The sequence below is a fragment of the Medicago sativa genome, chromosome 7 (genome assembly GCF_051527215.1).
Source record: "Medicago sativa cultivar Bolivia chromosome 7, Bolivia_mono, whole genome shotgun sequence".
Lineage (NCBI taxonomy): Eukaryota > Viridiplantae > Streptophyta > Magnoliopsida > Fabales > Fabaceae > Medicago > Medicago sativa.
The window spans coordinates 90,747,435-90,771,334 of NC_140755.1; the positions used below are offsets into that span (position 1 = coordinate 90,747,435).

The 23,900-nt window shown below is 33.8% G+C and overlaps 2 protein-coding genes across 7 annotated transcripts; one reads left to right on the forward strand and one right to left on the reverse strand.

The window, feature by feature from the left end:
• Positions 1-1,631: 1,631 nt before the first annotated feature.
• LOC146910124 (uncharacterized) lies at positions 1,632-12,469 on the reverse strand. Of its 2 annotated transcripts, XM_085725951.1 has the most exons (3): positions 11,511-12,469; positions 6,131-6,181; positions 1,632-1,718 (listed from the first exon to the last, which is right to left on the reverse strand). In XM_085725951.1, the coding sequence occupies exon 1, from the start codon at positions 12,200-12,202 to the stop codon at positions 11,567-11,569; it is 636 nt and encodes a 211-aa protein (XP_085582077.1). In that variant the 5' UTR covers positions 12,203-12,469; the 3' UTR covers positions 1,632-1,718; positions 6,131-6,181; positions 11,511-11,566. The 2 variants fall into 2 exon arrangements, with proteins under 2 accessions (XP_085582077.1, XP_085582076.1); XM_085725950.1 differs by lacking the exon at positions 1,632-1,718 and having other exon boundaries at positions 5,469-6,181.
• A 4,970-nt stretch (positions 12,470-17,439) lies between these two features.
• On the forward strand, positions 17,440-23,410 carry LOC146910125 (Cyclophilin-like peptidyl-prolyl cis-trans isomerase family protein). 5 transcript variants are annotated; one of them, XM_085729591.1, is made up of 14 exons: positions 17,440-17,643; positions 18,021-18,215; positions 18,323-18,377; positions 19,281-19,369; positions 19,741-19,765; positions 19,878-19,916; positions 20,041-20,158; positions 20,441-20,601; positions 20,709-21,030; positions 21,153-21,256; positions 21,394-21,613; positions 21,726-22,022; positions 22,119-22,196; positions 22,532-23,410. In XM_085729591.1, the coding sequence occupies exons 2-14, from the start codon at positions 18,138-18,140 to the stop codon at positions 22,899-22,901; spliced, it is 1,956 nt and encodes a 651-aa protein (XP_085585717.1). In that variant the 5' UTR covers positions 17,440-17,643; positions 18,021-18,137; the 3' UTR covers positions 22,902-23,410. The 5 variants fall into 5 exon arrangements, with proteins under 5 accessions (XP_085585717.1, XP_085585715.1, XP_085585716.1 ...); XM_085729589.1 differs by having other exon boundaries at positions 18,120-18,215; XM_085729590.1 differs by having other exon boundaries at positions 17,440-17,485.
• Positions 23,411-23,900: the final 490 nt, after the last annotated feature.

Consider the following 23,900-nt stretch of genomic DNA (forward strand, 5'->3'; position numbering starts at 1 on the left):
ATATACAAGTCTCTCTTTAAATTACTATATACATTTACCTATTTCTTTTCTAAATAAACTTCTAACTAATATCACTATATGTACCAAGGGTATCTCAGGTATTCACACATATGATAAATACATTAACTACGCTAACAACTTTTCTTATGTTTTTTCCAATGGAAAACACCATCGACCGTGTGTTTAGTGGGTTAAGATCTTCTCTATTTCTTCCATTTAGAGAAATACAAACACAAATAAGTTTGAAAAAAGTATAAAATAATTAATGATGGTAGAATCCACTTAATAGTAAGACTCATTATCAATTTTTTCTGTTCATCTCACTCCAAATCACGTAGTACATTTATTTTGAAAAATGAAGATGATCCTAACTCATATTTAATCAATGCTTTAATTTTCACGATAAATTTTACTTTCGAAGGCAAAAAAGTATTCTCCAAATCCAAGTTAATTGGCCACTGGTGGATTAGTGACATAAGTCGAGATGACATCTCATTGTGATGCTTGTATGAGTTTTTTTTTTTTTTTGAAAACATGAATTTTCAAGTTAAATTGGCCACTAGTGGATAAGTGTCTCAAATAAAAAGCAATATATCGCTTTTAGTTTTCAATATAAGTATAATTGCTCATTTTCTAATTATATCCTTTAATTCTTGTAAAAAAAATATAACATCTAATCAAAATATTATCAGGTACGTCCTCGTGAGCTTAGCTCAGTTGGTTGGACAATGCATAAAATATGCAAGGTCCGGGGTTCAAACCCCGGCCACTACCAAAAAAAAAAATATTATCAGGTGCATCACTCTCCATTTTACATTTATGATAATAAAAATACATCGTAATATCTTCTAAGTAATAAGGATAATTGAGTAAAATTATTATTTTCTTTCTTTCGTTTATCATCTTTTTTTAATGTAAAATTATCAAATGCGACAAATAGTATGGTATAGAGGGAGTATTAAATACTCAATTCGTACCTTATTATAGAATCTCTAACAAAAATCACTAATATTAAAATAAAGTTGTTGGGATAGTAAGTTTATCTAAAATGTTTATGACTATTATTAATTATCTAATTAATATTTATTTTTCATATTCTAAGAAAAATTGATAATATTAATAATGACTATTTTTTTTAAAAGTCATGGATGTATTTAATAATTTGTATTAATATTAAGAAACAACCTAATTTCTGTAAAAAGATCTTATAATTATGGATGGGGAAGTGTGTCATTCCATTTATGGAAAGGTAGCAGGTAATCATAGAAAACATATCATGTCTAGTATGCACAAAAGTGGATGCAATGAATTTCCACGAGAGAAGTTACATGAAAAGTGGGAAGAAATTATTCGGTCATGGTAACATGTGTCATAAGAACACATATTAGCATTTTCCTAAATTATTATATAAAAAAATGTGGATCAACAATTATATTTTATAAAGATCATACCAATGACTAAACTATCTATAGTTTAAACAAATAATTTAATTTGTATGCACTTCGGTGCAAAGTTATTTTACAGATATATTGAATGATGCCAAATCATTGGATAGATGTATGTGCAAAATAAGGGAGATTAATCACTTTAGTTCCTGAATAGGAAATGAGTCGTCACTTTAGTCCTTAAATGCAGATAAATTGCAAAATAGTCCCTGAATGTAGATTCTGTTTGTCAATTTAGTCCCTGAATGCAGACTCCGTTTGTCAATTTAGTGCCTGAATGTAGACTCTGTTAGTCACTTTAGTCCATAAAATTGACGAACATAGTCTACATTCTGGGACTGTTTTGCATTTTCTTTGCATTATAGAAATTATAGAAATTCTAATATTGTCTTTGCATTATAGAAATTAAACTCTTAAACAAAAGAGAAATTCTAATATTGTCCACATTTATAAATGGCCTAACGTGAACTAGTACTTCAAAATAATTAAAACTCAAACGATTACAGATGTCATCTCGTGGTAGTAGATGTTAATGATCCTCTTTATTTTTACGATTGAAATATTGACTTAATTGATACTAATTTAATTAAAAATAACAAAAAATAATTATATATCTCATATTAAACCGATATCAATTAAGTTACAATCTTAACACAACAAGGTAAATATAAGAAAAGCCATGATTTTTTTTTATTAAATAGTACCATTAAAATTTCTAATAATTTTAAATATTGCATAGTGGACGACCCTTAAAAGTTAAAACTAACACATTTAACTGGAGAAGTACAATGCCTTTTCCGGCCGTGAAATATTTCATTTCTACTAAATTTATCTTTATGTGGAACCCCTGTTCACACTATTTTCTAACCTACTTTCAAAAGGTTAGGACAATGTGTACCCAGATCGCACTAAGTTTAAAAGGAGAGAGTCGTCATATCTAATGGTCATCTTTCTTTATCTTTTGAGCAAATCGTCATTTTTTTTCCATTAAATATGTAACAAATAGTCACGATAGTCTTTCAATGTAACAAAATTTTGAAATAGTGTTTTATTTTGAACTATGTTAGTCAAAATAATCCTTAGACATATAAAATCAACAAGCAATCAAAAATAGTTTTTAGATTCAAGGACATAATATATTATTTTGACTAACGAAGCACAATTAAAGATTATTTTATAATTTTGCTACATTAAGGTATTATTGTGGCTACTCGCTACAAGTTCAAGGGCAAAAATAATATACGCTTATTTTTTTTTTACTTCACCTTAAACTCTACATCCTTGTCCTTAAACGAGTTGATTTTTTTTTACCAACACATGTTGGCTCAGTTGGTAAGGAACAGGCCACTTCCTTGCAGAAGGTTGTGTGTTCGATTCCCTCTACCGATGTGAGGGCAGTGTTGGTGGGTGATCTGTAAGTACCTCTATAAGTGCCCTTTGAGCCTGGAGGCGTGCCCTGACCCTGGTGGTGACCGGAGCCGAACCCACCTAAACTTTTTGTAACAAAAAAAAACGAGTTGATTTTTTACCTATGTAATGCATAATTTTTACCTTCATTATCTTTGATTATCTATTAACAAAAATTATTAAAATATTGATATTTTTAATTATTTATCAAAACAAATTCATAAACATCGTGTGTTCTAGCAAATCTCATATATATATATATATATATATATATATATAATTCCTCCGTCCTATAATACTTGACACAGTTGACCTCATTACGCATGTAAATGCATAACTTTAAGCTTAAATATCTTGAATAATATATTAGAAAAAATTATGGAAATTTGATATTCTAAAAATACTCATCGAGACGAATCTTGTATATTAATAGAAAAATACGGTCAAATAAGTTAGATCAAAATTACACATTGCGAGACGGAGGGAGTATCATGTATCTTTAAATTAGTGCACAAAATCGAACAAAGTAGGTCATTATGGAAAGAAATGAGTACTTTGGGGTCCCTATGTACGTAGCAGGACTAGGATGGGTAGTTTTTGTTGACTAAGCGAAACTACCTGGTAACTTCGTCCCTATTGATTTTTCACATATTTAGCAGTATGTTCTGACTTGCAGAAAAGAAACCAGTAAACAACAACTAACAAGTTATCTCACGAAAAAGACATTTTGGTTTTGAAATGTCAAGCTGAAATAAAACTTTGTACGTGACAAACAATACAAATGTCTGGTTGTCTTTAGCTCAGTGCAGTTTCGCAGCACCTTACCATGTCGACTCACGAGGAAATAATAAAGGAAAATATCCTTTTCAAGATGACCCAGTCTTTGTTTTATAATAATTATGAGATAAATTCATGGGAATCCTAGTATCCCCACCACCCGTACTAATACAAAAAATTGCATCAGCATACACGGAGATATCCATAATAAGCTGTATAATTTTTAAAAAATTGATAATAAAATATCACTAATTTGTTAATATAATTTTTATTCTTCACGCAACTATAAGATTCATATTGTTGTACGAAAGTAAATAATAAACTCACCACCAAAAAAAAGTAAATAATAAACAAGAAAATAAGCATGGTCTGACATATGAGAATGTTATAATAGATAAATGATTACGCAAGACAGATTAAAAATATAACTGTAAGAGAGAAAATTTACAATACCTATTTTGTGGAAAAAATGGAAAAGTCATTATAGGTTGTTAGAGAAAGTGCAAAAGAATAGCCTCTAAACGTCAATAAGGAGGAAAAGTATAGTCCAATAACCAAGCATAAATGAATCAAGTAAAACTATTGGATAAACCAACAGAGAAATTTAACAGTAAATGAATCTATCTTCGAATCTAGTTCATTAAAATATTTTATAATATCAATAGATTTATGTAATTGACTCCATCCGGTGAGAAAAAGATTTGATTGCTATGGTTAAAAAATGGACTGATATGCAGAATATACCGTTCTGCCAGAGTAAGAGAAGAAAACCTATTCTACTCGTCTATTTCTTTCAATATGCCCTTTGCGATGTGTGAAAAGTACAGGACAAAGGGACATAGCCAAAAAACAGACTTTGGGAATTAGATTAGGTTGCTAATCAATCATCACCACCACAAACATCATATTCAATATGATAGCTACGTGCCAATAATGCTCGGATAAGGACTACATATTTTATTTCGCAAGACATATCGTCTTGCTGTACTATGTCAATCATTTTATGGTAAACAACCAAACATCATTTAAATGTATATTCCAGTTACTTTAAACTGTGTGGGTGAATCTTTCAAATCAATGCAAATTTATCATCCATTATTCAAAAATTAGTCTCTCACTCTAACAACCCAGTTTCACATTGAGAAAAAACTACAAGCAATGACCAGGGAGTCAAATCAAAACAATTCCTCGGCTAAAGGTAAACCTCAAGAAGTAACAAACTTTAAGTGGATTCAAATCACAAACCTAATGCTCCGTAAAGATGATATAAAAAATGGGGATATAAAGTTGGTTTTATGGCTGGGGTGGGAAAGTTAAGAAGTGGAGTGATAAGGAAGTTGAGGGTTCTATCTCCCCTCTCAACAGAATATTAACTATTACTGACAATTTTAACATTAGCCATTTCAAAAAAAAAAAAAAAAAAGATACAAAAAATGTTTGAAATGTCCCTATTTGAAATAGCTAAGTAATTAAAAAAGGAACTACTTTAAAGAGAATGGTCAACACTATAGGCTTCAATGACATCTAAATGTTCGCCATATCGATTTGCAGTGTGTATATTTGTAATTGATCCAAAGTATAAAATTTTGATTTGGCCTACTTCTTTTTATTTAATGTGTCAAGACTTGCAAACTAGATCTGGCCCATAAAGTACTGGGTAACAGAATATACACATCTTCACCATCATTCCGCTCTTAAAGGGAAGCATGCTAACTCATTCACCATTTGTCTCTTATAACTTGAGCTATTCCCAAGTGGCTAAAAGTTACTGCTAAACTGTTTAACCTCTCAATTAAAAGCACCATAAGTTCTTAGCCATTAGATGCATACAAACAGGAGGATAAATCAGAGACAGTACCATGTTAATCAATAAATATCTACAACATACAACAAATTTCACATCTCAGCGTATGGTTGAACTCTTGACCAAAGACACTAGCAAGGCTAATAAGACAGAATGTATACTTAACTAACATTAATTGATAGACAAACAATGAAGCTCCATTCCAAATGCAATCAAATAGCTAGAGCAAGTCAGTCTGAAACTTGGGAGTTAACCTAGCAAATTGATCTATACATAATAATAAATAATATGGAAATAAAATAATTTAAGTTCCCTTCAAAATATCTCCAATCATTATGTCTGTGTCTGTTTGTGGTGGGGTGGAGGGGTGGGGGTGGAACACATTATGGTTGCATTTCATAAAATTCAGGTTTCCAAAGAGTAGGGTTAAAACTAGCCAAACGGAAGAACAATAAGACAACATTGCATAAAGGAAGTACATGGCGGACGCGGATTTTATTTAAAGATATTCAATTCAGTCAGACTCCGGAATACAGAGGTTAGAATCTAACCTCTGTGTGCATTACCTTATGAAACGTCAAAATAGATGGGGCTATAATAGAGCATTTTTTCAAGTCGTGATGCAACTACACAAACAAATACCTCCTTGTAACTTATTAAAAAAAAACGTAGATCAAAATTTAGAGGGAAGAAAAACCTGGATACTTTGATTCTCCAAGCTCTATGAGATGGCAATTCTGATAACGTTCTGCACCAACCAAAGAAGAATAAGTTACTACCTAACCACAGGCATCATAAAATAATTCATTCAGATTATGAAGCTTTAACATTGTTCTATGACAAGCAGAGGCCTCCAATTAAGAGGGTTTATGTGAGAAGAAACAGAAAGAGAGCAGACGATCCCAGTCTCTGAATTAGTTAAGATAGTTATAAAGCGTAACAGAACAACTGCTGTTCTAGTTGTGATTGTAGGGGAGAGACTTGAAAGGGTGGGAGAGGAAAGAGGGAAGACATTGAGTGTGATCATTGTTGTGGGAGAGTCTTGGTCTTTCAAATACCAGAGGGTAAGGGTATTCATTATATCTTTTGCCCTAGCCCAATTCTACTATCCCACCAGTATAGAACTTGTGAATTAGAGTTCTTCAATCAAATTTCAATTCAGTTGCTTTTTTCAATCCAGTTATTATAATTTTTTAAGTAGTATCATAGATCCATCTATCCAAGATTTGTGGGTATCGTGCAAGAAGGATTCATACTAGTTGGCATAAAAATGGAGAGGAGATTGGGGTCCATAAGAAGGTGCTCAGGGAATGAAGAAGTGGCATTCCTATGTTTTCAGGAGATTATGTATATGTTTGGGCCAACAAGTTAGAGTGGTACTCTCGCATTAAAGGAACTATATATGAAGAAATACAGGTGGTAGTGATAGCACTGAGCCTGTTTGGATTAACTTATTTTTGAGCTTATGCAAAACAGTTTATGCAAATAAATAAGCTCTTATGTATTATTCATAAGTTTGTCAAGGTAGTTTACGAAAAAGCAGCTCAAGAAGAAACAATTTTCGTTAGTGAGAACTTATGAATTAACATAAAAGCTGATTTATTTGCATGAGCTATTTTTCATAAGCTCAAAAATAACCCAATCCAAACGAGCACTAAAAGGGAGAGCTCTCGGTTTCAGAGGTTGCAAACCCTACATATCTTGAGAGGGGTTTAAGGCTGCAATGACTCAGAATCATTTTGATAATCTCTTGAGTTAAGACAGATTTGGTGGCAGAACAGGTTCTGTAAACATTAGTGGGCTGGTCGACGGGACAGTAGGGATTCAGGAGGCTATCTGAGGCTGAAATGCAAGGCAGGATTAAGAGGGGACTGTATCTTTTTTGTTTGTTTTGAAAACTCAGTATCTGGCCCAAGGACCGACTAATCCGAGGGGTCCAATCCCACCTTCCACTTGCGGGGAGGCCATTTAAAGCATCTTAAGGTGTGATGAACAATATAGAATTGGTCATTTCTGCATAAACAAGCAGTATAAAGTGAAGTTATTGGAGGAATTCATGGAGGAAGAAAGGTGAATGTGGCTGCAGAGTCATGTCGTGATGCTGATAAATAAGGAGCAACATTTTGAGGAAAAATATAGACTTGATCGATCCTTTCGTAAAAAACAAGCAGTCCATTTATGCTGGTGGAACAGAAGGCATTGTCATGGATGCAGTGGTGGGAATGTGCTCTGAATATCCTGACTTGTGAAAAAATTTCAGCCAACGCTGGTGGAAAACATATTTGAACTACTGTCGCGGATGAAACAAGAAGGCTCTGTTTGTGAATATAGAGAGAAATTTAAGGTATTACCTGGGTCCTTAAAATTTACCCAACAATAGAATCTAAATGGAATTTCGTGAATAGGTTATAAGGGATGTGGTTAGGGTGGAAATAAGGGTGCATAAACCCAAAGCCTTGAATGAAAGGAGCAACAAGTTCATATAAGGGATGTGGTTAGGGCGGAAACAGATGATTTACCCATGCTAATTGATGAAAGGAGCATTATTTTGAGGAAACGGGTGGGTCAATCATCCACTTCTGTATATAAAGGAGGGGGTAGCAGAGAGTTTTATGGGGTTGGTCATGACGAGGAGTGAACATTGATGGCCGAGAACCAGGACGCTAAGCATGATTACTCGCCAGAAGTTAATTTTATCCATGTTGGCAACTCTCAGGGAATTGCCACAGAAGATGGTGGAAGGAGCAGCTCGGAGTGTAAGACCGATGAGGAGAGGAATATCAAGAAAGGGTTGTTTGTGTTTTCATTACAATGATATATTTGACCCAGGACAAGTATGCAAGAACAAACAATTGAAGGTGATGCTGCTGGAAGAGGGGATTACAGATTCAAGAGGAAGGGTTGTTGAAAACGAAGACGAGATCTGGTGGAGACGATGAGTATTGACAAAGTGTTCTGTAATTGCAGTCGTTTTATCCATTTTATTCACCTAATGTCTTGTGGGAGGAAAGAATTGGTAGATGTGCCTATAGTTAGTTGTTTGATTGTTAGTTTGTAAGAGGTGAGGTAGCTGTGAAGTAACTCAGTCTTGGGAGAGTTGAAGAGCTCTCGAATCATCATCTAGAAAATGCATACTTGCTTATTTGAATGCCACTTTACTGCACTCACAAACTAACACAGACTGAAATCTTTTATTAACTAGATAGATATTAACAAGTAAAAAATAATTTAAACGCTCCAATACAAATGGCTGGTATTCTCAAAGAAAATTGTCCAGCTACATGGGTGTGTTTCCATGATTGGGAGAATAGTTGGGAACCTACAGCCAGCATTCAAGGAATATTCCCTAACTTATTCCACATTGAGGAGGAGGTCGCTTTTTACGGGAGTGCTGATAAACGGCAGCATCCAATTAAGATTTTTTTTTTTTTTTGAAGAAGCTAAACTAGCCCACCTAAATTGGCACAGGGGAGAATCGAACCTGAGACCTTGAGGAGGAGCACACTCTAAGATCCCAAGCCAACGCCACCACTCAACCTTTAAATTTGTTAAACCAGTTACACAGCGTAACAGAACAACAAACCAATTGTTGGTTAGTTGTGATCACGGTGGTCAAACTCTTGAGTTAACTTAGAATTGTTCGAGTTACAAACCCTAAGCATCAAAAAGTTAACTCACTTATTAATTGTTCTAGCATTAACTTGGGTAGACTCGCATAGAATTGTGAGTAAGGGTGGCAATGAACCGAACTAACTCGAAAATAGTTCGAGACTCGATTCGATAATTGATTCGTTGAACTTGGTTCATGAACCAAATGAGTTGAACTTGAGTTGAAAATTAAGCTCGTTAAATAAATGAGTTGAACTTGAGTTGAGTATGGTTCGACTCGTTTGGTTCATGAACCAGCTCGATATATATAAAATATAATTTTACATGTTCTTATATAATATGTAATTTATTACAAGTTTCTTATAATTATTATGTACTTTTCTCATAGGAATTATTACTAATTTGATTAAAAATCAACGATAATTGTAATAATAGAGGAAAAAAGTTAATACCTTTTGAAGGCTTTTTAAACAAACATTTGTACACAAATAGTCCCACATCGGAAGTTTTGAAAATATTTGAGAGGGAGAGTATATATATATAAGAGAGGTGCATGATGAATACAATGTAAAACATGGTCTGCGCTACAGTAGTAAGTGCTACTGCCTTTCTACCTTCATAGTTTTATTTAAGTTATATTTTTGTTTGTTGTAAAATTCGAAGACATATATTTTTGACAAAAAAAAGAGCTTTTGAAGTATACAATTCGAGCAGACGAGTTGAACCGAACGAGCCGAACCGAGTTGTTCGTGAACTTTAAACGAGCCGAACTCGAGCTAAAAAAAAGGTTCGTTTCAAACTCGAGTTGAGTTTCGAGCCGAACCAATTCTTATCGAGTCGAGTCGAACTCGGACAGGTTTGACTCGACTCGACTCATTTCCAGCCCTAATTGTGAGTTTGAAGACAATTGAAAGAGTTTACAACATAATGTTTATTTTCCCTATACAATTACATACCTAAAATGACAGTGGTTCTGTTTATTCTTAGAAGGTCTAAAATGCACCAACTGAATGATAAGGAAACAGGGGTTGGGTGGGTAGCTCAACTCATTTGACCTAAGGGTCAAACCCGGATGAAGGAGAAAAAAAAATCTAACAACTGATTAATAACATTTGTCAGTAAAAAAAAGAAATATAAGGATCCATAATGCACTATACGTTAACCTAACAACTGTAGTACTTGACTCCATTGACACATTTAACATCCCAACGTGAACCCATTTGTTAAAGAGGTAAACAATGATCTATTGAGTCAAAATCCATAACTTCTAGCATAAACAAAGCCAAAGTAAAGAGACCTATTGTTGTAACTTGTAAGTTTGCAATTAACCCGATAGGCCAATGAGGTGAACGAATGCAACTTTAATGAGCTGAAGCTAGGTTTGTCAAGTTAAACCCAACTCAACAGGGAGAACTCGACCTCACCATCGTCAAACCTTTAGTAATTTTAAAACATCTTATTTGTCAATTTTATCCTGTGGCTTTTGAACTTGTAATACTCTGCTGCGAATCTAGTAATTTTTGAATTTATCCATCAATTTTAAATTATGATGTGATGTTTGTGAATTGGTTGGGCCTACTCTATGATAAGGATCCATAATGCGATATACATTAACCTAACAATTGTAGCACTCGACTCCATTGATGCATCTAACATCCCAACCTGAGCCCATTTGTTAAAGAGGCAAACAATGTTCTATCGAGTCAAAATCCCATAGCTTCTAACATAAACAAAGCCATGAAGCAGAAAATGGAAACAAACCTATGGTTGTAACTTGTAAGGTTGCAATTAACCCAATAGGGCAATGAGGTGAGTGAATGCAACTCTAACGAGCTGAAGCCTAGCTTTATCAAAACCCAACTCAACAGGGAGAGCTTGGCCTCACCATCCTCAAACCTTTAGTAATTTTAAAACATCTTATTTGTCAATTTATCCTGCGACTTTGGAACTTATTATACTCTTTTTAAGTGATATGTTGTGAACCTATCTTGTAATTTATGAGTTTATCCATCAATTTTAAATTGTGATTTGATGTCTATGAATTGTTTGGGACTTGGGTCTATGAACTCATCTTAGTTTTAGTTTAGTTCATTGGTTTCTTGGTAGTTGGTATTGTACTGGTATTTTCAAACCAAAGTTCCAAATTAGACATCAATTCTTGGGATTTCAAATCAAGTTTTGGTATCAAATTTAAAATATAAACTGTTCAATAGAAACATAGAATACCCAAGTATAGAAATCATAGATTCCTAGTAATCCTACATTCCTAATTTCCCATGGTGCTAGCATTTCAAACATTGCCATTCAAGTTTCCTTACAATACTCAGAGCACAAGTGCAATAGGGATTTCTTGATTTCCTTTATAGCAAACCAACAAGTTCATATAATCTCTAATTCACCTAAAGGCACGACATAACAAAGGGCAAAACCAATAACTTTAAACAAACATTAGAACATAGAAATCCTACCTTGAGTATCATATAACAAAATCATGCAGGATGTGCTTCCTCGTTTCAACATTTTTTCAATTTTCGGTCCCTCGTTGCCTCTCATCCAAAATTCTTCGCACACAATCATCCGAACCAAGCAATTCACTAGCCCTTCGATTAGTCATACGGAATTCACCACCAATCAAACACTTAGAACTCATTCCATTCATCGGCATTGAAACCCAGCTAATCAACTTCACAGCTTCCTTCAAATTCAAAACCCCTTTCCCAACCTTAATCCTCGCATTCCTAAACGGCACCAAACACTTCTCTTTCGCAAAACCAACACACTTCTCCTTCACCACAGCAAAACACTCCTCCATCTCGCGCACTTCACAAGCCTCTCGTTCCTTCAAATCTTCAAGTTTAACACCCGACAAAACCTTCCACCAAGGAGGCTTACACTTGCTAGAAGCGTTAATTGCGCAACCAATCCTCGCCCCTTGTTCACATTGCTGAACAATCTTCCGCTCGCAGGCTATGAACGAAGAAGCCCAAGCTTGTGAGTCTTTGAAAGCTAGAACGTATGGACCCGCGGATGGATCATCGGAAGGACTCGCCGGTAACGGTCCTCGGAGTAAGGGAATTGGACGGTCGAATTTGATGACGGTTGATGAAGGTGAGTATTCGTCTTCGAATTTTGACGAATCTTCGGTTGCATCATTCGCCATTGGTAGGGTTTGAAAGGTTTGGGATAATTGATAGAGGAACGCGGAAAATGAATTAGTGCAGAGTAGAGATGAATGTTGAGAAAATTCAGAGTTTGATCAAAGCAATTTGTATGTTCGACCGTAATAACGACGTTGCACGATTGCAGGGTGGTGCGATAGCCGCCGCTGCTTCCGATAAGCAGTTTTGCGTTTCTAGATTATCGCAACGGTCTCCGCCGTAGCGTATTTCAAGAGTAGAGAGAAAAACAGTGTCAGAGAGGATAACACGAACAAAAAACACGTATTCCCTCTTTATTTATTGGCTTAATTGAACTTTTGGCCCCTATCTTTTCAAAAATTGTGATTTTAGCCTCCTAACTAATTAAAATACAAAACAGCCCCCTATGTATTGGATCTTTGAGAGTTTTGGCTTCCAAGGCCACTTTTGACTTAGTCTTCGCTGATGTGGCACCCACAATGGTCGACACGTGGCACCTCACTTAAGTCCAAAGTGGCCTTGGGGGTCAAAACTGCCCAAGATCCAATACATAGGGGACTGTTTTGTATTTTAATTAGTTAGGGGGCCAAAATCGCAACTTTTGGAAAGATAGTGGGCCAAACGTGCAATTAAGCCTTATTTATTTGCTTTACAAAAACCGCGTATATGTTTACAAAAACATTTTTCAAGTATATTTATTTTTAGTGTTTAATATTTTCTTGGGTTAAATATGTTTTTGATCCTTATAAAATTTAGAACTTCTAAGTTTACTCCTTACTTAATTTTAATAGGTACTAGTTTAGTAACCCGGCGTTGCCCGGGTTAGGCATATAATTAGTTGATTGAAGACTTCCTTTGTATTTTGTGAGTTCTCTCTTTGTTGTTAATATTCCAATAATATCTTAAAATAATATGAAAGGTTAGGTTAATATTCAATGTAAGCAAAAAAAACTATAACAAATAAATATACAATAGATATATGAATTAACTCTTTAAAAATATAAATCAAGTATAAATCTAAACAACTTTAAAAATTTCATTATACGATGTGAATTTGAATGCATAGAAAAAACAATTGAATCATTAACTAACTTCACAGTGGTCATATTCTTCAAAAATAGTCTGTATTTATAGTAAGTCTGGTTGTTCTCAAAGTATGTGAATAGGTGATCAGAAAATGTGATTAGAAATTTTTAAGATGTTGTTTGAAAAGTTGTCTTCAAAAATCAAAAAATAAAAATAACAAAAAGATGAAAACATGTTATATTAAAAAGTAGGATTCGAAAGTGGTTGATATATACATATTTAGAAATACAAACGACTATGATTGGTTTGTTATTTAGATGACTGTGATTGGTTTGTTATTTAGAAATGATTCTGCTCCTATAGACTACTGGGCTCAAGGTGTCCGCTATAATGGCACGCACCAATATCAACTACGAATGAATTCACAAATCCTAACAAAATGTATACAATGCCTATCAGTCAATGTAGTGACATAAATCAATCAATAAATAAATAAAACAAAACAACAGAACATGTCAACATAAATAAATACCTATTGCTAAACTACTGAACTGGTGAAATAATAATAATAATAATAATAATAATAATAATAATAATAATAATAATAATAAATATAAAACAAAATAGGAATGGATGTCACAAACTCAATCATGAATGTCCTCGTGAGCGTAGCTCCGTTGGTAAGGACAATGCATTAATATATGCAAGGTCTGGGGTTCAAATTACCCCGGCCACCACAAAAAAAGAAAAAAAACTCAATTATGAATCAAAATGGAGAGAAGAGCGGTATTGTTTTCATGCGAAATTGAAAAAAACAATCCATAAACTCACTTGTAGGTGTTAGTTCAAACTTAAGTTCAAGAATGACCTATTCCCTCTTATATATCATATAGAAATCTAAGTATAAGTAAAAGAAATTATAGTGTAGGTGTTTGTCAAACCTGAAGAAAGAAAATGCACAATTATAATAATATCATAAAAATAAATATAAATGATGAGATGAATGTCCAATGTAAGAATAAAAAGTGTAACAAAATCAATAATATGAATTAGTCCAAGTGGTAAGAGTTTTGGGTCCCTTTAAACATGTGATCATGGGTTTGTTTCGTGGCTCATGCGTATGAGTGAGAAAAATCGATTGAAATGAAAGAAAGTGGTTGAAATATATATATATATATATATATATATATATATATATATATATCAAAGTATATGTATGAGAAATAATAAAATTGGTGTTTGACAAACCTGAAGAAGGAAACAATTTAGATAAAAAGAAGGCTTGGGGTTTCTGCTTGTGCTCAAAATATGTAAACACGTGATTAACGAAAATTTATTTATTTATAGTTAACATTTGCATAGAATATGCTGCTAAAATATAACATAATAACTAATCAAACCTTTTTTTATCAAAAAAAAACTAATCGAACCTTTTTTTTCCCTCAAACATAAAAACTAATTGAATGATATAGTGCTAAAAGATTAGTAATAACTAATTGAAGCTTCTTTTCCTAAAAACAAATAAACAAATTGGAGTCTTTTAATCATAAAATAAGATCGTATATGTAAACTTTGTTGAAAGTATTATGTGTATTTTGTTGAGATATTTCTGCTATATAAAATATTAGAAATTCAATAAAAATTTAAAGAAAATATTGAGTGGATAAGATCAAAATGTTGTTGAGATATTTATGTTAAATAAAATAGGCTTAATTAAGTTTTTAGTCCATATAAATATTCACGGTATTGTTTTTTGTCCCTATAAAATTAAATCATATTTTTTAGTCCCTGTGACATTTTCCTTAAGCATTTTAGGGACCAAAAATGTTGATGGAAATTTTTTATAGGGACTAAAAATGCTAATGGAAAAATTTTATAGGGATTGAAAATGCTGATGGAAAATTTTATAAGGAGTAAAAAGTGTGATTTTATTTTATAGGGACTAAAAACAAAATTCTGAATATTTACAGGAACCATTTACTTAATTAACCCAATAAAATATTTGTTTTTAAAAATATAAAAAATAAAAAATAATAAAAATATTGAGAATGAATATGGAAGTGACATGTGACATAAAAAACCTTACTTTATATATATACTATTGATTTTAGTCCCTACAAAAAAATTACTTCTAATTTTAGTCCCTATTACAACAAAGTTTGTTTAATTATCCTTAAACTTTTAACTTTTTGATCGATTTTTTTGAGACAAGTTTAGAACATTATGAAAGGTTTATTTACTAAAATTTAGAATTTTTTAAGATGAAACGAATTAAATATGAATTTTTTAAAACAACAAAGGTTAAAAATAAAATTAACAAAATCTGGACGTAAGAATCAAATTTTGCGACAATTTTTTGCGATGAACTTTTAGTAATGTTCTTAACACGTTTACAAAAAATTGATCAAAAAACTAAAGAGTTTAAGCATAAATTAAACAAATTTGAATTGATAATGGACTAATACTGGGTGCATAAATTATTTTTAAGTATTAAAAGAACTATTAAAATTAAGTAAGGACTAAACTTAAAAGGTCCCAATTTTATAGCGACCAAAAACATAATTAACCCTATTTTCTTTATCCTTGCATATTGTTTCTCCGATTTGTCCTCTCGTAAACTTAGCTCAGTTTGTATGGACAATACATAATATACGAGTGCGAAGTTCAAATCTCGGCCACAAAAAAAAATTGTTTCTTCTATTTCTATTGTTGTGGATTGTTATTGTTTTAACGAGATTTAATTATCCTTTTTTGATAATTTAAATCATATTACAAAAACGTTAAAATAGTTTTAATGAAAGGTAAATACAGAAGAAAAAAATTCAGCTCAAAAGTGTGTATCCCATTTATATATTGATGTAAATTTCACGCAAAAGTTTTTTTTTTTTGGAAAGATTTCATAAATTATATTTTATAAAATAATTTAATTATTTAAGAAATTTTTAATTCAATTAAACAAAATTAAACGCGCCACAAAAAAAGATCTATCACCGCCAAAAAAAACAAAATCAAACTAAATTATCATTCATCGATGTAGTTTGGTTTAATAGTTTTCTACCCAATTTTAAAAGTGTGTTTGGATGGAAGGTTTAGGAGAGAAAGAGAGGGATGGAAGGTTTAGGAGAGAAAGAGAGGAGAGGGTTTACTTTTCTTTTTTTAAACTACAAAGTATATAACATGGTTTTCTAAAATAAACCATGTGTGATTGAAGTATCATATGATCGTTTATTATTTTAATATGTTAACTTTTAAAAAAAATATTTCATAGCTGCCTTAATTGAAAAATGAAAAATAAGTTCTCCCATTTTTTTCTCCTCTTAAACCCTCCATCCAAATACACCACAAAATAATTAACCGACATTATATAGGGATGGCAAAGCGAGCCGGCCCTCCCCATATAGGCCCGCCCCGTCTAAGCCCGCTAAAAACGAGACGAGAAGAGCCGAGTCAAATTTTGTGACCGAGTCCAAAATCTAACCCAGCCCCGTTTAGTGGCGGGATTACGAGTTGGCGGGCCGGCCCGTGAAACAAAAACTTTTTTTTTTAATTTTTTTTTTACAACTTAATTGTTACAAAAAAAATATGTTGCTTTTATCGTAAAAAAATATTAAAGAATAGGTAGCAAATAAATTTGTCAAAAACAAGATAATTATCAAATTGTCGAATTCAACATCATAACTAATAGCAAAATAAGGCAAATGCGCAACAAGTCATAAAATAATTCCAACAACCAAATTATAAAATAAGTCTCAAAATAAATAAACTCAACAACCAAGATAAATCCAAAACCATAAAATAAGTCTCAAAATATATCTAACAACTAAAATAAATCCAAAAACATAAAATAAGACTCAAAATAACAAATTGAAACACGAGTTAAGCGGGCCGGGCCGCCCCGCCCCATATTTTAACGAGACGAGACTAGCTGAGCCAACTATAGAAAGCGAGTTCATAACTTCGACTCAGGCCGCCAAAAATAGCAGGCCAAACGGGCCGGCCCGGCGGGTCAGACCCGTTTTCCCACCCCTAGTGGCTCGGCCCGTCATCCATCTTGCAAATAAGTCATTATGCATGGAGAGATTTGAGAAGGGGGTGTGTAGTAGAAACAATTGGAGGTGCAGATAAGAACCATATAGCAGATTATTTGGCCGGCATGGATGACCCAAATCTTGTTCAACAACGTGCTCGTGCTTTGCTTCCCCTATCTCCCCAGCCGAATACGAACTGGTACTTCGTTTTCGTCAGTGTTCAGGGAAACAGAACTGTTACCACCGTTCACGGTGAGTTCATCTCTCTCTCTCTCTCTCTCTCTCTGCTCAACTAGTACCATCGTGCAATTCGCTACACTCGAAATTCGTTAGAGTTTCATCATCTTCTGTTTCCACTTTCGCTGCTTCAGTTAATAATTCTTCGATCGTGATGCAAAATGCGCTTTCCGGTGAATACTTCGATTTAGTTCTTTTTTTAGGTTTATCTAGAATTTTGCGATGAAGCTGAGTCTAATTACACATTGAATGAAATGGATACTTAGGGTTTAGGGTTTTTGTTGCATTGAATTTGCGAAAAACGATCTTGTTAATCTTCCCTAATTCTGGATATCACAATGTCACGGTTTTAATTGATGAGTAGTTCTCAGGTAAAAAAATCTTGCACTCTAGTAATTGGGAAGAAATAAGCATAAAATCTATATAGTTTATTTTATATTTGTGTTTGTTTAATTCAAATTTGCTTCAAACATAAAATTTGTGGAAGATGATGACAATTCGTTGTGGTTGATGCTGAAGAATTAACTATGGCTCTTTGTTTTAATAATAGATTAGCATTGGCTTGAAACGCTGTTTGTGATACATACACTCTTGGAAAGTTGCTGCTGATTCGTGATTGTTTTCTTCTTTTTCTAATTTGTGTCCGAAGCATCTTATTGTCGAGGCAATGAGTCTGGATAAGAATCCTTGTGTATTTTTTGATGTATCAGTTGATGGGGATCCTGTTGAAAGAATTGTTATTGAGGTAATTTAAAATAGTAGATCTTTTTTTAGTTATTTGCTTGAAAGGATATTTGAAGTTTGCTTCAGTCTTATGGGTTGGTTTGACTGTACTTTTTTGCAATGACGCAGCTTTTTTCTAGCGTAGTTCCTAAGACGGCCGAGAATTTTCGGGCTCTTTGTACAGGTATCCTTAAATTACTTATATAATAGTCTTTCATTTGCATTCCTATTTATATAATATTTTGGTTTGTTGCTAAGAGAGCGTTTTTTTTAACCAAACACATCATGTCCGGCAGTAGGGTAAAACATTAGTTAGTTTGGGGTTGGAAGTTATCTGCCTTGTTTTGGATCAAGTTTCCCTGCTAAATGAAGCTTAGGCTCAGTGCTGGTTTTAAATTCACACGCATCACGCGTTTTAAAATTGTCTGCAGAAAACATGTTAGGAACCCAAGTCCGAATGAAAGAAATACGGTATTATTAACTGAAAGATGAGCAAAAGTATTGCAAGAGGAATACTCCTGTAACCCAAGAGCAATGCTCCTCTGAGGAATTTGTAATTCTCTATGCCCCAGCTCAAAGCCGAAAAGTACAACCAAAGACTAACCTACTCTCCTTTCCTTCTCACACACCTCATATACATACTCCCCTTTCACGTGTATTTTTCTTTCACTCTCTTTACCTTACTTGCCACCTCAGCTGCCACTACACGACCCTTTCTCTCCATGTGCCTTATGAAGACATGGGTCAAAAGAGCCAAAAAATTTGTTATATTCTTTATGCATAATTTCTTCATTGAATTTGTTCTTTCTGATATCTTTGTCATGTTGAATATGAGTTGCAGAGTTTGTGTCCATAAGTTATTTGTAACTCACCTGTAACAGAGTGCAGTTTATGTTTACATGCAGTTGACATGGATAAATTATAGCCTAAAAGTAATAAATATAGTATATTCTATAAAGAATTCTGAAATTTTTGCTTAAAGACTTTGAAATGTCACTTTTAAAATGATGGCATTGCTTTCATAGTAACTGTTTCTTTCATTTACTGGCTTTGCTTTTTCTGTAATTGTGCTGTTTTCTGTTTGCAGGTGAAAAGGGGATTGGCGAAGCAACTGGGAAACCCTTGCATTATAAAGGAACATCTTTTCATCGTATAATTAAAGGTTTTATGGCTCAAGTAAGTTGCCTTTCATGGTTATTCTATACATGATTGTCATAAGCTAGTTATGTTGGAGGTTGTGTCAGTACTGTGCTGCACACTGGACAAGGATCCTCTACCTTTTGGGTGGAAAATTCACCAATTTTTCTTTCTATCTCACATCTTTTATTTCATCTCTCGTATTTCCTTTCCATTTTCTCTCCGTATTCTCCACATACTCTCTCCTCTTTATGCCTAAAGTTAACCGGGTTGGGCAGAAGTGACAGTTTCGACAAAACTTTTTGAATTCACCATTTTCTTTTACTGCATTCTTGTCAAACTTATTGTATTTTACAATTTTATTGTTTCAGCACTTAACAATGCCAATTTTTGTTCTTATGTCCTGACAGGGTGGTGATTTTTCAAGGGGCAATGGTATGTTTTCATTTACATTTGTATCTGTTATTTACCAAATTTAATACGTAGGTTCCCTTTTGTCTTCTTCTTTACCAAGATTTGTAAGGAACAACATTTGTCTGGTTGACAGGCACCGGTGGAGAAAGTATATATGGAGGAAAGTTTGCAGGTAAATTTATCTCTTATGAATTATTTGACATTTGAGAAATAAAAGATGATAGTTTTCTTATGCATGGTTAGTTACTTTTATAATGAATGATTTGACTAAATCTACAAGCACTTCTTCCTTGCAGATGAAAATTTCAAACTAAAACATGATGGACCTGGTGTCCTTTCTATGGCTAATAGTGGGCCTAACACCAATGGATCTCAGTTTTTTATTATATTCAAGCGCCAGTCTCATCTTGATGGGTATGTTTCTTTTAAAGCTTGACGTCCTTCTGTCATATTGCACACTATTATGACTGTTCAATCTGCATTTCTTGTTGTTGTTGATGTCCACAGCATCCCCACACACACCCCACCCCCGGAAATTTCCAACTTGGCATTTTTTCAGTTTTTGGTTGCTGCTGTTATTGTCCATGCTAGCTGGTTTTTAGTTTTTACATTTTCATTTACTCTAAAAGCTTTGAGCTTTTTTATCATGACTATTTTTTTGAGAGATTTGATATTTTACATCACGCGATGTTGCAGGAAACATGTTGTTTTTGGAAAAGTTACCAAGGGAATAGAGATTCTGAAGAAAATGGAGCAGTTGGGAACGGCGGATGGGAAACCTACCCAGCCAATTAAAATTGTTGATTGTGGTGAAGTCTCTAAAGCAAAAAGCCAGCATGCAGTTGAGAAGGAGAAAGGTACTTGTGATAGGGATAGATTCAATATTAATATATTATGAACATTGTCACTTGAAAGTTCTACTGATTGTAATTGTTTCTAATATATGAATTGTTTCTCATTTCAGAGAAAAGGAAAAAGTCAACAAAATCCTTAACTTCTGATGATAGTTCTGATGCTGACAAAAAATTAAGTAGAAAACGAAAAACATCTTCCAAAGACAGGAGGAAGAGAAGGAGGAAATACTCATCATCTGATAGTGACAGTGATAGTGATAGTTATTCCTCAGATTCTGAATCAGATTCATCGTATTCTGATTCAAGTTCTTCTAGCTATGAGAAGCACAAGAAGAGGAAGAGAAGTAAACGCAGGCACGGGAAGAAGAAAAGTATTGGACGGAAGCAGAGAAGCAAGCACAGTCGTAGAAGATCAAGACACAAGTCCAAAAGGTCTGATTATAGCTGGACTTTAATGAGGAACCGTGGATTTTTTCTTTCTTTCTATAGTATACCTCCCTCAGTTACAGTTTGCTTGTTCTCTGCTTTGAATTAAGTTACTTTTGTATTTTTAGGAGTTCTGAAGGTTCAAGTGATACAGAAAGCGACAGTTCTAGTGCCAGTGATAAGAAATCTGGTCATAAAAAACAAGCTGACGATAAAGCTGAAAAAATTCTAGGTATTTATCTATTTCTGACAAGATGTGCTGCACCCACTCACCTCCCCCATTTCCCTCACATTTGGGGCAGTTCAAGGATCTTATGAGTACTGTTATGTTGATATTGCTGTCTAAGTAAATAGCCTCTCATGCTACAGACATAGGAGATAAGTCTTCTAGCCTTCCCTTACAAAGTCCAACCAGTCCAGAACTAGAGGTGGATCCCAAGGTTAGAACGACAGTAGACAAGCAATCACATGAAGAAGGTGAATTGTCTCCAGAAAATGGTGAATTTCTGAATAATGGGCATGATACTCAAGCTGAATTTAGTAAACCTGCTAATCAACGAGCTTATTCAGATGATTCAAATCACAACAGGTGTCGGCTCTTGCTTTTTAGCATATGATTCATCTTATGATGTGAATTTTGCTTTGATTTAAATGTCAAGTTGTCAACTCGTCACAAGCTTATCTTATATCTCATTTAACAGAGATGCGAGTCCTGGAAGAGGTCCTGCTAGGAGTCCTACCAAGAATTCTGGGGAGCTGAACCAAGGACGTGCTCTATTGGCTAGTCCTGACCATAAAGCATCTGAACCTGCTGCCTCCAAACATGGCCGGGGCATTTCAAAAAGCCCTTCGCCAAATGGTATGCCAAAGCGCGTTAAAAAAGGTCGAGGCTTTACTGAGCGTTTTGCCTTTGCACGCAGATATCGTACTCCATCTCCAGAGCGGTCTCCTCGTGCATATCGTTATGGGGATAGAAATGTTAGAAGGAACTTTGATAGGTATGTCTCTTTGTATATACCGTTTTGTTAAACTGTATTCCTTGAAAAATTGTTGGATCTTGTTCTGACTTGTAATTGGAATATTTGTATTTGAAGAAATACAAGCTACAGAAATTATTCTGAGCGCTCACCACCACGACGTTTTCGAAGCCCACCAAGGGGCAGCCGTCCCAGGTTCCTTCTCCCTCAATTTACATTATCCTTCTAGAGCACTTGCTTAATAATATATAACTGGACATTTACTTTAATTAGTCTATGGACATGCTGTGGTAGGTTAAATATTTCACATTCATTTTTATGTGTGTTCATTGTCACCTTTGTCCTTGTATCTCCCTTTATTGCATAATTTGTTACATCTGCTACTAAATTTCAAATATTGTGTGTGTATTGTTTCCAAACCTTGTGCATTATGCACGGCTGTGTTTGTTTCTAAGAATTGTCTAGCATGAAAAAATGGAAATGTAACATATATCATTCATGAACTTAATTTCATATGTTTATTTGTTTAGATACCAAAGCAGAAGAAGTCGTAGTAGGAGCATCTCCCGCAGTCCAGTACGAGGCCGTTATAGAGACAATGGTCGTGGCCGGAGTCCAATACGCAGTGTTAGCCCAGAAGGCAGGCGACCTCCCATAAGTGACAGATTAAAATCCCGACTTGGTGCACGAGACAGTCAACAATCTCCAAACAGAAAGAGGTCAAAGTCAAACTCAAGGAGCAATGTCTCTTCTCGTTCCAGATCCCCTGACGCTACACCCCCAAAGCGTTATAATAAAAGGACCTCTGTATCTCGTAGCCGGTCTAGATCGAGCTCTGCATCTGGGCAAAAGGGTTTGGTTTCCTATGGAGATGCTAGTCCGGATTCTGGGTCTAGGTAGGTATTATGCTGACTGCATAGCAGCTCTCAAGTCCAAACAGTAGCTGAAATTGCTAAACATTCTTATAGCAAGTCTCAAGCCAAAGACCCCGGAGCTATGTGGGGCGCTGCTTACATTGTCTTGTGTCTTTAGTGGACTCTGATGTTATGCCTGAAGCCAGAGGCAGTCGAAGATTGTGCGTTAGCTTAAAAACAAGCCTTTGCTGGTTTGAGAAAGGTCATTGGTGCAAAAAACTTGAATGGATACGTCTTATAAATTAGATCCAGTAGGATTTATTGACTTCAACTGTCATGTTTGTTGTTATTTTTTCCTGAAATAATTTTATTAACATTGTTGTCTCTTGTGAAAGTAATCCTTTCTAAAAGTATAGGACCTGAACTAAATTTGATGATCTGAATATTCATTCCAGATCAATCAGGTTGTTTTAGTTTCTTCTTATGTTTGGATTTTGAATTACAACAAATCAAACATCTATTGATTCAGTACGAGATTACAACATTCAAAATCAATTAATCGTGACCAAAATCAAATCAACACTGTATTATTTTAATTTTAGTTTGATGAAATATTAGTAATACTATCTAAAATAGTTTATTGTATTTGTGTATTATTTAAACCTGATTTATTGTCTTTTTTTAGTTTATATATTTATTTATACCTAAATCAGAGGGGTTGGAAAAGATTTTTAAAATTCATCAAATTTTTACAGTATATTATTTAGTTTACAGAAGTTTCATAATTTTGTTTGTCTGCTTGCTTATTATAAAAAAAAAAAATGTGAACTAAATTAAATTGACTATTTAGTTACATTAATTTTCTCTCAAATTAAAATAAATCAAACTATTTCATCCCTAATCCAAAATTAAGATAAACTATTTGTATTTCTTTTTGTTTCTAAAGAAATTTTTTCCATAAAATATTTTTGAAAACGCTATTTTTCAAAACAATTATTTTGGGTAATATTATTTTGAAATCAAATTAAGTTGTAAAAAAAACCAT

Bases quoted from the DNA above. Each gene is read 5' to 3' on its own strand.
- LOC146910124 (XM_085725951.1), bottom strand. From the start codon at position 12,202: ATGGCGAATGATGCAACCGAAGATTCGTCAAAATTCGAAGACGAATAC.
- LOC146910125 (XM_085729589.1), top strand. The intron at 18,378-19,280 runs GTATCCTTAAAT...TTCTGTTTGCAG, and splicing joins TTTTCGGGCTCTTTGTACAG to GTGAAAAGGGGATTGGCGAA. The intron at 19,370-19,740 runs GTAAGTTGCCTT...ATGTCCTGACAG, and splicing joins TTAAAGGTTTTATGGCTCAA to GGTGGTGATTTTTCAAGGGG.